General features: G+C 38.1%; 1 protein-coding gene across 2 annotated transcripts in view; it reads left to right on the top strand.

The window, feature by feature from the left end:
* Window positions 1-15735, top strand: part of Smarcad1 (SWI/SNF-related, matrix-associated actin-dependent regulator of chromatin, subfamily a, containing DEAD/H box 1) — a 65488-nt gene extending 49753 nt beyond the window's left edge. For both annotated transcript variants that reach the window (XM_051152248.1, XM_051152249.1), the window contains exons 13-24: window positions 622-681; window positions 778-853; window positions 2511-2646; window positions 3397-3534; window positions 6042-6137; window positions 6232-6349; window positions 6546-6667; window positions 7998-8186; window positions 9207-9325; window positions 10800-10982; window positions 12165-12274; window positions 15039-15735. In XM_051152248.1, the coding sequence (XP_051008205.1) occupies window positions 622-681; window positions 778-853; window positions 2511-2646; window positions 3397-3534; window positions 6042-6137; window positions 6232-6349; window positions 6546-6667; window positions 7998-8186; window positions 9207-9325; window positions 10800-10982; window positions 12165-12274; window positions 15039-15100 (1409 nt within the window). In that variant the 3' untranslated portion in view covers window positions 15101-15735. The remainder of the gene's footprint in view (window positions 1-621; window positions 682-777; window positions 854-2510; window positions 2647-3396; window positions 3535-6041; window positions 6138-6231; window positions 6350-6545; window positions 6668-7997; window positions 8187-9206; window positions 9326-10799; window positions 10983-12164; window positions 12275-15038) is intronic.
* The last annotated feature ends 2200 nt before the right edge of the window (window positions 15736-17935 follow it).

The following is a 17935-nucleotide window of genomic DNA, read 5'->3' as shown; positions in this document are numbered from 1 at the left end:
TGAAGAAGTCTTACTATGTTGCCTATCTATGCTTGCCTGAACTCTTGGAGTTGGGTGATCCTCCTGCCTCAGCTCCTGAGTAGCTACCCTGCCCAACTTTAAAAAGTTATTTGAATCTAAAAGGATGCCATTTAATTCCTACTTAATCAATAATCCATTATTTCTGAATTAATTTAATATACAAGTTGGGGTGAGGAAGTTTTGTGCATATAAGTATAAAATAATTTACATCTTTCCCTAAGTTGGAATTATCTCTTAAATAAGCTTGTCTTCTGCCCCTTACTCCTGACCTTGACACTTCAGAACCTCTCTCTTTTTTTTTTTTTAAAGACTTGTTTATATTTATACTGTATTCTGCTTGCATGTGAGCCAGCAGGCCAGAAGAGGGCATCAGATCTCATTATAGATGGTCAGGAGCCACCATGTGGTTGCTGGAAATTGAACTCAGGACCTTTGGAAGAATAGCCAGTGCTCTTAACCTCTGAGCCATCTCTCTAGCTCCCAGAACCTCTCTTCTTAATCATGGGGGATAGTATTCATAGTGTTTTTTTTTTTTTTTTTTTTTAAACAAAAATACAAATCTTACAATAGCAGATTCAAAAAATCTCTTGTGTTTTGTAGATAACTGGTTAAGAGAAGTTAATTTATGGTGCCCCAGTTTAAATGTGCTCTGTTATTATGGTAAGTCACTTTGCTTTTCATTTTGAAATTTAAAAAAATTAAAATATGTAATTAAACACAACGAGTATAGTCAAAGTATACATTTTTAAATTCTAGGTTCTCAAGAAGAACGTAAACAAATTAGATTCAATATCCATAATAAATATGAAGATTACAATGTAATTGTTACTACGTAAGTATTGAAATCTGGGAGGTGGTGGGGAGAATTTGTACAGTACCCCCATTTTAAAAAGCAGGGTTTCACTATGTAGTCCTGGCTGGTCTGGAACTCTGTATGGACCATGCTAACCTTGAACTTGCCTGCCTCAGCCTCCCAAGTACTAGGACCAAAGGCTTCTGCATGCCACCACGCCCAGCTAGAAAAATACCTTGTAGTTGTAATATTTAGGTTAGTTTATTCTGGGACTGTGAAGTAGGATCAGTGATTTATGCTGCTAATGAAGGCTTTAAAAAAAAATTTAGTGTATAAAACCTTTTGTTTGAGTGAGTTTGCTAGCTCACTATAAATGGAGGTAAAATTTCTGTTCATTTAATTGAAAGCATAGCAGAACTCAGTTAAGCTTAAGATAAAATTTGCCAAAGATTTATATTTCTAACTTGCAAATAAATGTTGATAATAAATACAATGAGATCTCCTGTTCCCACTGAAAGTTCTGAATTAGAGCAGCAGAAGGATGACAAGAAACTAACTCTTTGTTTGGGGGTCTCCTTTAGTTAGCTGACTGGTCTCCGGGTCAGTTAACGGAACTTTCGATCCTTTCGCCTCCTACCACCAAGTGCTAGCATTTCAGCTATCACCAAGCCCAGCTTCAATATGTCTTTGAGTAGTCACTATGTAGTTGGAACTATTGAGTGTAAACACGTGGTAGAAAACAATGTTTTTATAGTTCATTTAAATTTTTATTGCTACCATCTTCTATAAGGGTCCATTTTGGAAAGAATTTATCCAAAATTTCATTTTTCCTTTTTATTTCATTTTATTACTATTTTTCTTTTTTTGGTTTTTCAAGACAGGGTTTCTCTGTGTAGCCTTGGCTGTCCTGGACTCGCTTTGTAGACCAGGCTGGCCTTGAACTAAGCGATCCACCTCCCTCTGCCTCCCGAGTGCTGGGATTAAAGGTGTGTACTACCACACCTGGCTCTTTTCTGCTTCTTAGATATACTTAAGAGGCAAAGTATACAGCAGTGCTAGATTATTTCTGTTATTCTCAAGTTGCCTGCTTCCCAAGTGTATCAAAGTTGCCTGAAACGGTTACATTTAAATTTTCTTTAGGTTAGTACTGCATAATTTGGTTACATGTATGTGAATATTCCATAAGAATACATCAGTATTTGGGAGCTGACTGTGTTTAGTGCTGTCTTATGTAAGAGCTATTTGAAATTAAAAAACAAAAAAATGTTTAGAGGCCTGTGAAATAGCTTGGTGGGTAAGGCAATTGTCATTGTACCTGAGAACCCGAGGAAGAAAAAAACATGACCGCTACACCTGTGTCTTTGGTGGCAACACATGTACTTACAAAACATACAAATAAGTTTAATTAAATAAAAATGTCAAGAAAAATAGTTCTAGAGACTGGAGAGATGGCTCAGAGGTTAAAAGCACTGGCTGCTTTTCTAAAGGTCTTGAGTTCAATTCCCAGCAACCACATGGTGGCTCACAACCATCTATAATGAGATCTGCTGCCCTCTTTTGGCATGCAGGAGTAAATGCAGGTAGAACACTGTATGCATAATAAATAAATCTTGAAAAAAAAGTTTATGTCTAAATAAACTCAAAGCTCCTAAAAGGCATAATAAAAAATAATTCATTTTCTTTGGCATGGCAACAGGTATAATTGTGCAATCAGCAGCTCTGATGACCGTGGTCTCTTTCGACGGCTAAAACTGAATTATGCAATTTTTGATGAAGGCCATATGCTGAAGAATATGGGCTCTATCCGCTACCAGCACCTAATGACAATTAATGTAAGAGTTGCTTTGTAAATAGTTGTGATAAAATTTACCTTTCCTAATTTAACATAAACATAATTTTATATTGGATGTTAACAATTCCCCTTCCCCCCCTCCCCCCTTCCCCCCACTCCCAGACAGGCTTTTTAAAAAAAGGTCTTTTTGCTTTGTGGGCCTTGTGGCCTCTATCATGTATTTCTAGTTTGTTTTTTCTTTCTTTTTCTTCAGTAATTCTTTAAATATGTAATATATATATATTCTTAGGGGGCTGGAGAGATGGCTCAGAGGATAAGAGCACTGTCTGCTCTTCCAGAGGTCCTGAATTCAATTTCCAGCAACCACATGGTGTCTCACAACCATCTATACTGGAATCTGATGCCCTCTTCTGGCATATAGGTTCACATGTAGATTGAGCACTCATACATAAAATAAATAAAGTCTGAGAAAATACTCTTAGTACCATATTGCAATAAGCTCCAATTCATATAAGATAGATATATATATCAAATATAGTGTATTTTTTTACCACCTCATAGGAATTATTTGAAGGTACAAATTAGTACTTTTAAATTGTGACCAGCAGTTTCACATTCTAACTGAAGTATAGTAGATGATAGTAACTGACATAAAATATCCCAACTTCTATCACAGAATATAAAATTATAAATGATGATTATAATTTTCCCCTTGTATCCTTTACTGATCAGATGGGTGGGAGAGGCACTTAAAAATGGAAACTAACTTAAGCTTTGTCTTCACTCTAAGGCAAATAACCGCTTACTGCTCACGGGCACACCTGTGCAGAATAATCTGCTAGAACTCATGTCATTGTTGAATTTTGTTATGCCACACATGTTTAGTAGTAGCACCAGTGAAATCCGAAGGATGTTTTCTTCTAAAACGGTAAGCGTGCATGTATGTTTCCCCTACATGTGAAGGTGTTTTTTGTCTTTTCAGTACATGCTCTATTAAGTGAGCTTAAGATCTTGATATGCCTCTATATGGACATAGAAGCCAGAGTATGGAGGAAAATAAATTCTATGACCAGTACTCAGGAGTTTTGAGGTTCAGTTTCCTAATGAGCAGCTGAATATTAATTTTAAATTGGTTGAGAGCTCAGATATATATGGTATCTTGGGCTATGTGTATGTTTCTTTTTTAACATTTTTTTATATCATTTATTTAGCCTCTACTAATTTTTATACCATATAAAATTGTGGTGCCATTATCAAAATAAAACTGGTATAATACAACCAACTAAAAAACAAAAACTGAAAACTAGTACCTAATACCTAAATTAAGAAGGTCATTCCTTTTGGGAAGGGTGAGTGGCCTTTCTAAAACTAGAAAGTCTCTTGTTTGCATAGTCATTGTCTTGGGAACATAGAGGCTTCTATAGGTAGAGTTTAGAGGGCTTACCCAGAAAGCTGATATTAACCCAGTGACTTTCTACATGGTAGATCTATTCATTTCCTAAGAATCTTTTGTAGGCTCTGATTGGATAGTATAAGGCGACTGATCATTAAATTGTTAGATTTTAGTGGACAGCTGAGCATATGAGGACGCCCAGTGCTCTGCAGCAAGCTCCGGTTTACTGCTGCACTCCATGCTTGTTGTTTCCACCTGCTGCAGTGAAGAGCTGACTGGACTCAGGTGGTCCAGTTCTCTGCTTGGAGCTCAGTGGCCGTATATAAGCAGCTTCATTCTTGAGCCTCTTGCTTGAAACTTGAGAGAATGCCCACCCTGGAGTCCTTAAGATGACCTCCCTTTGACTTTTGTATTTGTGAACGTGTGCATGTGCATGGTTAGGCTAGCTATTGTTCTACTATTATTACTTTAACCCTTGATAATTGCATACATGTGTGTGATGGTTCTGGTCATATTCATTCCCCAGCCCTTCTCAACTCCTTGCTGCCTCTATCTGCTATTCTCTTCTCAGCGACTTCCCATCCTACTTTAGTGGAAATTGTCTTTTTGGGGGCAAGTGGGGGGGAGCTGGAGGTTTCAAGACAGGGTTTCTCTGTGTGGCCTTGGCTGTCCTGGAACTCACTCTGTAGACCAGGGTGGCTTCGAACTCCACCTTCCTCTGCCTCTCAAGTGCTGGGATTATAGGCATGCGCCACCACCCCTGGTCTTGTGACAATGGTTTTTACTTGGTAACCCACTGGGCTTAACCAAAGCTATCATTCACCAGAGCGTAGGTAACTCTCCAGTGGCTACCCCATGAATACAGTGACTTCAATTTCCCTAGCAACGCTTGACTATTATTAGTGCTTCTGGACCAGGCTTATGAGCCCTGCTCTCATCTATGACTAAATGTTTAGGGCCTCTGCATCCTGCAGACTCCTAGGCAATCTGTATTGCTGAGTTCATGAGTGCCATCCACGGTCATGCTGTGCCCATAGGACAGCATTTCGTGGCCCTCTTTTCCTATCATCTGACTTACACGCTTTCTGTTTCCTCTTCCAGGACAGCCTGTCAGCCTTGCAGGGGGTGATAAGAGTGTCTTGTTCAAAGCCGAGCACTTGTTTAGGGCTGATGGCCACACTAATCTGCTGTACACTGGGATGTACAATAACCTTTGCTTGCTGTCTAGCGCTCTATGAACTTGTCTCTTTCTTTTGTTTTGTTTTTTGAGACAGGGTCTCTCTGTGTAGCCTTGGTTGTCTTGGACTCACTTTGTAGACCAGGCTGGCCTTGAACTCACAGTGATCCACCTGTCTCTGCCTCCCAAGTGCTAGGATTAAAGGCGTGCTCCATCATGCTTGGCTTGTCTGTTTCTTAAACTTGTCTCATCTCTGGACCACTGGTCCAAGTGCCCACTAGCACTTGGTGCCTCTCCACGAACTAAATGACCATTTCTGCTAGACTTGATATCTGTATTTTTATTTTAAATGTATCCATTATGTATACAGTGTTCTTGCCTGCATGTACACCTGCACACCAGAAGAGGACACTAGATCTCATTATAGATGGTTGAGAGCCACCATGTGTTTGCTGGGAATTGAACCTGGGACACATTTTCCTTCCATGTGATTTATTCAGTCAATGACTGAATTGGATGTTTGGATCTAAATACCAACTAGGCATGTTCAGATTTACCACTAGAGTAAAGCACATGATAACGTACAACAAAACCTCAAACTATATATGGAGCTTCAAATAGATTGCAGCTCAGAATTTAAAAATGAGTTTCTGGTCCTAGACAGTAGTAACTCAGTGTAAAGGCACCTGCCTCTCATATCCAAGGCCATGAGTTTGACTCATGTTTCTATATAGGAAAAGCCCAAACAGTCAAATGTGTAATTCTACCTGTGAATTGAGGGTCTGATGACTATGCATATTGCAATGTGGGGTTATTGTTATGACTTAAAGATATTTCTAAAGTGTTGGGTTTTTATTTCGCTTAGAAACCAGCAGATGAGCAGAGTATATATGAAAAGGAGAGAATAGCACACGCAAAGCAAATCATAAAGCCTTTTATTCTCAGAAGAGTGAAAGAGGAGGTAATTCTTTATTTGGGGAGGTTTTGGTTGCAATTTTTTTCCTAAGAATTCTGTTTTCTTAGAAAAATCACATGAAGTGATTTATTTTTCCAAGGTTCTTAAGCAGCTGCCTCCCAAGAAGGATCAGATTGAGCTTTGTGCAATGTCAGAGAAGCAGGAGCAACTCTACTCCAGCCTTTTCAACAGATTGAAAAAGTCTATCAACAACCTGGGTAACACCTGGCTTCCATAGCTTATGGAAAAGTGATTGTAGACTGGGGCATATGATAATTTTAGGGTTGTTCTTTTTTAGTTAGTTGGTATTTGGAGAAACATTTTTGAGACTTAAAAAATTGAGATAGGCTTTAGTAAATAGCTTTCTATCAATCACTTTGATGTTTAAAAAAATATATACTCTTTGGATCACAGAGAAAAACACAGAAATGTGCAATGTCATGATGCAATTGAGAAAAATGGCCAATCACCCTTTACTACACCGCCAGTATTACACAGCTGAGAAGCTGAAGGAGATGTCTCAGCTAATGCTGAAGGTAAGGACTTATGCTATACTCAGGCTGGGATTTGCTAGTAACACTGGGAAATGCTTAGGATGGTCTTAGGCTGAAAGTCAGGCTGCTAAACTATCAGACATATTCGTGTTTGAGCCACTGATGCACCTGCTGAACAAGTTCTCTACCTTCCACCATCCACACTGCTGTAGCCCTAGCCTGAAGTACATTTTCTAGGCAAAGATAGTTGGAGGGACAAAGAGAATGGATTGGTAGTTAGCAAACTGGACCACTTACTTTGTTGTTGTTGGAACATAAGCATACCCATTTATCTGGGTATCTCTTAGGGTTTCTCACTGTAGGGGCTGAGCTGGGTAAATACAGTATACACCACTCTACCTACCAAGCCAAAAATACTAGTTGCCTGTTGGCCTGTAGTCCTTTATGGGAAGAATTTGCTAGGTTCTCACCTAGATTTATGATACATAGTTTTAAAAAAGTTTTTTATAAAAACAAAAACAAAAACCCAAAAAAACTACAGCTAGAGAGATGGTTTAGAAGTTAAGAGCACTGCTTGCTTCCAGAGGTCCTGAGTTCAATTCCCAGCAATCACATGGTGGTTCACAACCATCTAGAATGAGATCTGGTGCCCTGTTCTAGCATGCAGGCACACATGAGGGCAGAATACTGTATAAATAATAAATCTTAAAAAACTATTATTAGAAAAAAGAAGAAAGAAACCAAACTAAAAGATCCCTCATATTTGTGTCTTGCCTAATGGAACAGTTTTTCCATATTTTATTTTTGTTTTTCTTTTGTTGTATTTCTTTTGTCAGTTTATTCATTCTTTCTTAACTCCTTATTCTTCTTTTTGTAGCTATATCTGTGTTGAATGCAACAAGTTGTCTTTTTAATTATTTTGTGATTTTAAACATGTGAAAATGCAAAAAATTTTTATAAAGAACCTTCTGTCAATATTGCTTTCAATTTAGCATTTATAACTATACTACTCTTATTTCCTGTAAACCTGTAGATACTTTGCTAGGATTATTTTGAACTAAATTCTAAATTGTGGAATCATTATTTACATAGTAAGGACAAAGGCTGTTTTTATACATTAGTAATATCTATCTTAATAAATGTTTGGACAGAATGAGAAAAAAAGTTTTTCACCTATAAATGAACATACTATTTCTAGAAGAGGTAAAAAATCTCCCTTTCTGTAGGATACACAAAATTATTTCTTACGCTTAATCTATTGTACTAAAATGTCTGATTTGGGTATTTTTTCAAATGTGGAGTTTTTATTAAATTATTCTGATTATTTTATAAATTGTGTATTTATGTTTTGTTGTGTTTCATTTGTAAAAAGGAACCTACACATTGTGAGGCTAACCCTGACCTGATCTTTGAAGACATGGAAGTTATGACAGACTTTGAACTACATGTACTTTGTAAACAGTATCGACACATTAATGATTACCAGTTAGATATGGATTTAATTTTAGATTCTGGCAAGTTCCGAGCCTTAGGATGCATCTTGTCTGAGTTAAAACAGAAGGTATTAAAAAGAATTGACTATCTCCTTGTATCTTCCCAGTTGGTTGAACTTCTGAAACAGAAACTATTAGAAAGCATGTCTCTGGTTTTGTTCTTGTCCCAGGCAGTTCTACTTCCTAAAAGTTAGTTTATGTTCTACATTCCTCTAGAACCTAGTATTTTTGTTTGTTTTGTTTTTTGATTTTTGTTTTTCGAGACAGGCTTTCTCTGTGAGCCATGGCTGTCCTACGTTCACTTTGTAGACCAGGCTGGCCTCAAACTCACATCAACATCGATCTACCTGCCTCTGCCTCCCAACTGCTGGGATTAAAGGTGTGTACCACCTCACCTGGCAGAACCTAGTTAGTATTTTAAACACTTGTTTCCACATATTTTTTCCTGTTTATTTTCTTTTTTAGACCTTCCAAGAAAAGATTAAAAGTCAGATTAGATCACATCTGTATTAGTTTAAGTTTTAATTTTTGTTTTCTTTTTTTTTGTGGGGAGGAGATTGAGACAGGGTTTCTTTGTGTGGCCTTGGTTGTGCTGGCTTTGAACTCACAGCAATCCACCTGCCTCTGCCTCCCAAGTGCTAGGATTAAAGGCATGCGCCACCACACGTGGCCCAGCTTTAATTATTTTTTGAAGGTAATTTCTGTGAATGATGCTGCAATTTGTATGAAGTAGCTCAAATTTTGAGTATTAACATCCAAGCAGTGATTATGTAGCTGCTCTTAGTGAATGATGCTGTTTTATTAGGAAAGGAAGTAATGACTAACTTCCTTAACTTAAAAACTGAGACTTAAACTTCAGAAGATAAAGCAATATATCCATGTGTAAGGAAAAATAAATTTATTCTTGGTACTGTTACTTTACTTTTAAAACTTTTAAGCAACTGAGCATTAAATAAATATATCATGGGGAATTTTCTGCAAAGTTGCCAGAAGGCTCTTTAAGAATGCCTTATTTTGTAGGGCTTAAGGCTTTGGGTGGTGTAATGGTTTTACTTTCCTGTTTCTAATTCATACATATATTTCCACAGGGTGATAGAGTTGTGTTATTCAGCCAGTTTACCATGATGCTGGATATATTAGAGGTTCTCTTAAAGCATCATCAGCATAGATACCTCCGATTAGATGGAAAGACTCAGATTTCTGAAAGGTTAGTATTATCTACCAAGTACCATTCACTTTTGCATGTGCTAGCATTTTAAATATAAGAAGCATTTTGTAGAAATTTCTTGTCTTAAGTCTTAGCTCTGATATTTCAAATATTCAATATTCAAATATTCAAATATTACCTTTTGGGAGAGTTGCTTTCCTTTATTTTTTTTCTAGAATTATATACAAATGTTTTCCTAGAAACTATGAGAATTGTATGCTTTTTTAATTTTTTATTCTTTTCTTTATGTAATTTGTATTTTCTGCAGTGTTAGGGATCACACTCGGTGTATTTCATATGCTAGGCAAGCACTCTATAACTGAACCACAGCCTCAGCTCTGAATTTTTCCCCTTTAAAGAACCATTCAAGGGAGGTTTCATTCAGTGACTGGTAGAAACAGATTCAGAAACTCACAGCCAAACACTAGTCAGAGCTTGGGGAGTCCTGCAGAAGAGGGGAAGAAGGGCTGCAGGAGCCAGAGTGGTCAAGGACACCACAAGAAACCACAGAGTCAACTAACCTGGGCTCATAGGAGCCCACAGAGACTGAACTGACAGGGAGCCTCTATAGGAATGATCCAGGCCCTCTGTATATATGTTACAGTCTTGTAGTTCAGTGTTCTTGTGGGACTTTTAACAGTAGGATCTGGGGCAATCTCTGACTCCTTGACCTGCTCTTGGGACCCTTTTCCTCATATTGGGCAGTCTCATCTAGCTTTAATATGAGGAGAGGTGCCTAGTCTTACTGCAACTTGGTATGTCATGTTTGCTTGATAACCATGGGAGGCCTGCCCTTTCCTAAAGAGAAATGAAGGAAGAGTGGTGGATGTGGGGGACTGACAGGCATGGGAAACTGGTTAGGGTGTTAAAAAAAAATTATAATCAGTACTAAACAAATTGAAAGTTTAAAATATCTTACTGTTTAATCAGCATTGTTTTAAGATCAGATTTTTCTTATTTTGAAGGTTAATTAAATGTTTAGAAAAACATTCTTGTTCAGCAGGAGGATCTAACATTTGAGGCCAACCTAGGTTGCATAGTGAGACATCCCCAAAGCCCACCCCCCTAAATACAACCGAAGAACCAGTTCTTAAAGGTTTTCATAAAAATTAAGAGAGTAGAATACTTTTTTAGTCTGTTAAATGGTTTATTTTTTATCAGCTATGCTAATTTTCCCCCAATTATTAGTGTTAAGGGTCAAAGTTATATGAGAAACAAATCCTGGGATACAATGAGATTGTGCAGTCCTTGGCTCATCTTGTGTATTGCTCATCCTGTCAGATTGCTCAGAAAGTTAAGACTGTATAAGTATTACTTAGCTAAATCATGAAATTAGAATGGTTGAATTGACTTAAGGGATCCTTCAGTGATAGTTGAGAAGAAAGTAAGTGTATTGGGAAGAGCAGTCTCGTAGGTTTTCAGTTCTACATACTTATCCTTTAGTGAAACTGAAACTAATCCATTTGTCTTACAGGATTCATCTAATTGATGAATTTAATACAGATATGGATATCTTTGTATTTCTCTTGTCAACCAAAGCTGGTGGGTTAGGAATAAATCTGACTTCAGCAAATGTTGTTATACTTCATGACATTGACTGTAATCCATACAATGACAAACAAGCAGAAGACAGGTGCCATAGAGTTGGTCAGACTAAGTAAGTATTGTCAGTTGAAATTTAGTTTTCAACAAGTACCAGCTTGATTAGTACAAAATCTGAAAGAAGGTGTGATATCCTGTCTTTAGGTTTTATTTTTTTTTCTAGCAAAATATAGCTGCTGTGTTTAGCATACATTGATGCTGTCATGTAAATTACTGTGTACTCATTTTCTAGTAATTAAATTAACCTCCACTTCCTTACCAAATAATTTTACAGTTTATGAAATGTATATTATCAGTAGTGTTAGTTCATGTCTGTAATCCCATCAATGGAGAGGCTTCAGGCCAGACAGCCTGTCCCTGCAGAGCAAGTTCTAGGTCAGCCTGATCCTCATAGAGACTTGGGCTACAAACACAGGAAAAGTAGTATAATAAGACAACAGTGCTTATCTAACATGCTCCAAAGCAATTTTCAAAGCATACATATGTTTTTCTTTTGGATCAGGAGGAGAGAATGGATGTCTGTATGTTTTAATGCTTGTAAATGCCAATCTCAAGTATTTTGATTAAAAGAAATTAATTATGGGTCTGTCTTAGTCACTGTTCTTGCTGTGAAGAGATACTATGACCAAGGCAACTCTTAAAGGAAAACATTTAGCTAGGCATAGTGGTGCATGCCTTTAATCCCAGCACTTGAGAGGCAGAGACAGTTGAAGCCAGCCTGGTCTACAGAGTGAATTCTAGGACAGCCAGGGCTGCACACAGACGGCCTGTCTCATTAACAAGGGGGGGGGGGGACCCACCACAACAAAACCAGTGAATAAATAAGTAAGTAAATAATAAAAGAAAGCACTTAATTTGGGGCTTGCTTACAGTTTCAGAGGCTTAGTCCATTGTCATCATGGCAGCAGGCATGGCAGACATGGTGATGGAGCAGTAGTTGAGAGTTACATCCTGGTCCATAGGCTGAGAGGTACTGGGCCTGTTCTGGGCTTTTGAAAGCCCAAAGGCTAGCCCTAGTAACACAGTTCCTCCAACAAGGCCACGCTTCCTAGACCTTCTAATCCTTTCACACAGTGCCAATCCCTGGTGACTGAGCATTCAAATATATGAGTGTGTGGGAACCATCTTATGCAAACCACCAGAGTCATTAACTTATTAACTTTTCTTATTCTCCTTGTTGAACTGTTAGTTTAAATAACTTTAGTGACCTGTACACATGTCGTATGTTTATTTCTAGAGAAGTATTAGTTATTAAATTAATAAGCCAAGGAACTATTGAAGAGTCCATGCTAAAAATTAACCAACAGAAGCTGAAACTAGAGCAAGACATGACCACAGTAGATGAAGGTAAGCTTTTTGCACATAGAAATACTGATATTTATTAAAATATAGATGACCAGAGTTCTTAACTAGTATGTATAGTTTGGAGGACAAAAATAGAAGATATGCATATTTATGCTAAGTGCAACTATAATGAAAATTTGTTTTGTCAGAATTGATTAAAAACAAAAACAAAAACAAACCTTGATTTTTGAAATGTCTGTCTCTTCCATCTCGTATAATACATACCATGATATCCTCAAAATCAAGTTTGAATCTAAAGCTTCACTCACAATTTTATGATTTGTTTACTAAATGAGTAATACCATCAACTCAAAGGTTGAAAACTTACTTTATAGTGTAAGTAACTTTAAGAGCCCTAATACTTACATAATTTTATTTTGACCAGTAAATATTTATCAAAATATAGTTCAAGGCCAGGTGTGGTGGTGCACGCCTTTAATCCCAGCACTTGGAAGGCAGAAGCAGGCACATCTCTGTGAGTTCAAGGCCAGCCTGGTCTACAAAGTCATCCTAGAACAGCCGAGGCTACACAGAGAAACCCTGTCTCGAAAAACCAAAAAATTAAAATTAAAATTATTAATTACTACTACTACCACCACCACCACCTCCTCCTCTACCTCCTCCTCCTCCTCCTCCACCTCCACCTCCTCCTCCTCCTCCTCCACCTCCTCCTCCACCTCCTCCACCTCCTCCTCCACCTCCTCCTCCTCCTCCTCCTCCTCCTCCTCCTCCACCTCCTCCTCCACCTCCTCCTCCACCTCCTCCACCTCCTCCTCCTCCACCTCCTCCTCCTCCTACCACCACCACCACGACCTACGACCACCACCACCATCTCCTCTTCCTCCTCCCCCTCCTCCTTACTACTACTACTTCTTGGGCCTTAGAAACCTCAAGTAAATGGCTCCTTTCTGTTGTCAGAAATGATAATTTTATGTTTTGTAAGTTTACATGTGGTATTTATGTGTGTAATTTTTATCGAGAAGTATACGCACATAATTTAAAATTCAAGGGAGAGAAATGTGCAAATGGGGCTGAAAGGTGGCTTAGTTGTTATGAGACTGTTTTGTTTGTTTTTCTTTTTTCAAGACAGGGTTTCTCTGTGTAGCCTTGGCTATCCTGGACTCACTTTGTAGACCAGGCTGGCCTTGAACTCACAGTGATCTGCCTGCCTCTGCCTCCCGAGTGCTGCGATGAAAGGCTTGCAGCACCATGCCTGGCCGCGAGACTTTAAGTTCATGAGTTCATTTCCAAACATGGGGCAGCTCATAGCGGTACTCCCATAGGTGGTCCCTTTGTTTTGGGAAGATGTTTGTTTGTTTTGTTTTGTTTTTCCACAGGGGATGCTTTATTTCTTGTCCAATAAAACCAGGGATACAATATTGTCATTTATTTACTTTCAACTTTAGCTGTGTCCCAGTTTCATGTTTAAAACTAGAGTTGTGTGTATTCCTTTCCTGCTTACACTGAGAGTTCTTTTGCCCTGTAAATGAAAGGTGTATTTGCAGATGAGTGTGTGTATCAGCAGTCTTTGTGAAAACTCTGGAAAATCAGCATGGCTAAAGACCATGACTGCTCACGGCCTGCTTCTTTAGAGTCTGTTTCTTTAGAGCTGGCCTTTGTCTCAGGATCTGCATCTACGACACCTGGGCACTTGGCAATGGAAATGCAGATTTCTGAATTCTCTATTAGATATACTAGGCACTCTGTATTGTAATTTAATAAGCTTTCCACTTGATTCTGCTGTACATTAACTGGAGAACCATTGCTTTATGATAAAAATTGTGGGATTCTTTGTTTCTTGAGTAACTAGTTAATTACACTTTTGAACTTTTATTACAGATTTTTTTTGTTTTTGAGACTGGGCTTCTCTGTGTAGCCTTACCTGTCCCAGAACTCACTCTGTAGATGAGGCTGGCCTTGACTTAGAGATCCACCTGCCTCTGCTGCTGGATTGCTGGGATTAAAGGCATGTGCCACCACCATCTGGGTTTATTACAGAAAATTTTATATGAAAATTCAGAAAGCATGGTATGAAGGAAAGCTCACTGACTGACACCCATGTTTCCCCTGTCCCCTCCAGCACTAGTATGAAGTTAGTTATCAGTATGGCACTTCACACTCAAGATTTTAGATGAATATTTTCAGAGTTTGTTACGAACAAGTTATGTTCAGATATAATCACATTTCCTACTCAGATTTCTCCCAGTTGTCCTTTTAGGTTTTGGGGTTTTTTTTTTTTTTTGTTTTGCTTTTTTTAAATGAGAAACTGAAAGACTACTATTTTTCTCCTTGCATTTCTCTATTATGGTGTCAGTTTAGGATGAGTGTTAACTTCATGCCATGCGTTGTCTTCAAGTCTGTTGAATAAGCGTGGAGGAAGGGGCTCTGTGAGCTCCTGAAGGGTTTGCCCAGTGCTCTGCGTTTTGTGCGGGTGTCTTATCAGTACAGCAGGTGAAAGTGCTCCTGTGGTTTTGATTGTGTCTCAGGTTTTTGTGAGAGAAGTGATTCATTCTGCTGTATTTCAGCCATCTTTAGTTTATGGCTGCATACATCAGAAATATTTGTGACTTTACAGCTATGCCATTGCCAGTAGGAAGGGAAGTAACTCAGTTGCAAAGGGTAGGGCAGGCTTTTATGAGATGACATTGAAATAAACTGGGAATTAGTTATAAATAGGAATTCACCAAAGAAAGAAAAAGTTGAGAGAAAATATGTCTTAGAAGTCCAGTATTTCTACATAACTTTCATATCATTTTCTGGCCTGCAGCTGATGAAGGAAGTATGCCAGCAGATATAGCCACGTTACTAAAAACGTCAATGGGTCTGTGAAAGGAAAACTCAGAATTCCTGACTGATGAGGAGGTATCAACTTGGTGCACTCAAGGCCATTCACATCGCAGTGACCATGGGGTTTATGAGCATTTGTAACTTTTTATAATTTCATGTTGCATTTCTCATAGTATGGACAACTTTTTGCCACTAACTGGATTCTCCAGACATTCACATCCTGAAGATGCTGAATAATCATTTTACAAAGCAGTTTTCTGAATGGGGATTAGTTGGTGATTGTTTGTAACAAATATGCTAATGCTTTAGAAATGTCAGTATTTTTGTAATTATTTCTACCTCCAAATATATATATATATATATATATATTGTCTTTCACTGGATACTGTGTGTAGATTTACATGTGCCTTATTTGACAATGCTTATGTCTTGTTTTTGCCTGTCTCATTTGAAGTTTTTATTGTTAAAAAATGCAGCAGTATAGGTTGTTTAGCCTTCATTTTATTGCTATTTGAAGCAGATGTTCACCAATGTCAGTAAGAACTCAGCCTGAATCAAAAGGTGGCATTCCATCTACTAACATCCCCAGGTCCTCTTCCTCCTTCTGGTAACACACGTTTGGCTAGGCACTAAGTTGTTTTCCAGTGAGTAGTGACCTGATCCTTTGTCCTGCTCTGTGGCTCAGTTCCTTCTCGTTTTCTTGCTGCGCTCTGTGCTCATTAGCTCCGCCTACTCCTGTATGTGCTACCATCAGTTTCCTTTCCCGCTTTTGCTTCTCTTAACTGTTGTTGCCCAGTCACTTCAGCTCCAGTTTTCCCCCCTCTGCTGTGTGACCATAGATGAGCAAATGCTGCTGACATTGTCTAGTCCAGCAGGGCACATTAACTTAATGCTACTGCACTTCAAAGGAGGTGACTTCATACTGAAGCAGCATTAGGTACTGCATGGAAATAGGTCATTAACTTTAAATTCTCAAAAAAATATAATTTACCAGTTCCCAGAATTTCCAATACGTGACCACCTGAAGAGAAGCCATTGTTCAATTTCAGTTCAGTGTGGGTGACAAAGTGAAATTTAGAAGTAAAATTGTCTGATATTTCAGTCTTTATTAACTATTCCTTTAAAATTTGCCTGTCAGTCTATATTGCTGTTTTTATACCCCAGACTATTTGTCCTACTTGTGAGCTTTATGTATTTTGTTTTTATTATGTAAATATCATTATAAATAAACTTATTTATAAATGAGAGATTTGTTAATTATTGGAGCTCATACTTCTCGAGACGTCCTGGTTCGTAAGGTGCTAGGTAAACTGTTAGATAGTTGACATGATTTGCAATGTCTTTTTTAGGTATGTAAGACCTTGAATAGAACTCAGTAGATAGAATTTTGAAGATACACAAATATATCAGATATCTCTCAGCACTACAGGGCTACCAGGACTCTGCAGGTATTAATGCTACCTCCTCCTGATCACAGTACCCAGGTCACTTAGTCAAGTTGTTGGGAATTGTACCTCTTAAACACACAGTGAATTACTCCTAGCTTTTCTGTATAAATTGTATCTCCCATAGTAGGCTCTTTTATTGTGGTGGTGTTATACCCATATTTCTTATAATTAAATGTAGTTGGATTCTCCTTGTAATATCCTATTATTATGTCTTGGGTTTATTAATAAACATATTTGTGATCATTAAGTTGTATTTTACACCCTTTGTGATAGTTTCTAACCCTTTCTCTTTCCCCATTAGAAGTATATAATGAGTAGAAATGGGATCATCTTATGTTCAAGATATTGCTTGGCAGTAGGTAGAGATTTGTTACTCAGGATGAATCTTCACTTATCCCTTCAATAGGCTGGCACCATTACACATCACAGGCATACAAAACCCAGTTGTTAATATCATGATAACTGTAGCAGGCTTTTTCCCTCACGAGACAGGGGTTTCTCTGTGTAGCCCTGGTTGTCCTGGACTTGACTTTAGTGTAAATTTATAATTTACATCATTATTATAGAGAGCATCACAGAATAGTGAGATTTTTCCAGACCGCCCATCTGCCACTGCCTTCCCCATGTCACCACTGACCTGGACAGCTTCTCATCCTCTACTGTTCCCATCATTTTTGCCTTTTCTAGTATTTTACGTAGTTGTGGCCTTAATTGTGTAGGCTCCTTTGACTTGGTTGTGTGTTAATAGCTCATGTTCTGTTCATGCCTCTTTACTAAGCTTGGGTTACCATCTTTGATCTGTAGGTACCACGCTTTATTTCTTCATTTCCTGCTCACAACGTCTTTGAGTTTTTAGAGTTTTGACAGCTACATCGAACAACCATGTTCAAACTTAGTGTGGACATACTTTCAGCTCATTTGTGTAGATGACACAGTGTGAGACTACTAGGCCCCACAGTAAGAGGACATTTTGTTTGTTTTGGGGGAGAAGCTACGTCTTTTGCATTGCCATCAGCAGTTAGTCCCAGTTCACATTACTTCACTGCCCCTTTAGTGTTTATTTGGTGTTTAAAATTTTTACCCATTCTAGTCTGTGCTGCAGTTATTTTGGCACCTCTTCACATGCCTATGGCTACTGGTATATCTTCTTTAAGTGTCAGCTTCTCAGCTGACATTTTAGTCAGGGTATTATTATTGTTTTTTACTATATGTTTTCACAGTTCTTTATGTATTTTCAATTACAATTCCTTATCATGTCAAAGTTCTGTACACCCACTTTACCCTAGTCTGTAGGTTGTCTTCTCATTCCACTGACTTCTGGATTTTTGTCATATTTTTTGTTTTGTTTTGTTTTGATGTTAGGGATTACTGTAATCCACTATCTATTGTCTGTAGAGCACCTAACTTTTTATGCCAGTGAGCTGATGGA

Source organism: Acomys russatus, chromosome 10 (genome assembly GCF_903995435.1).
Source record: "Acomys russatus chromosome 10, mAcoRus1.1, whole genome shotgun sequence".
NCBI classification, from domain to species: domain Eukaryota; kingdom Metazoa; phylum Chordata; class Mammalia; order Rodentia; family Muridae; genus Acomys; species Acomys russatus.
This window is presented reverse-complemented; position numbering and strand designations above follow the sequence as displayed.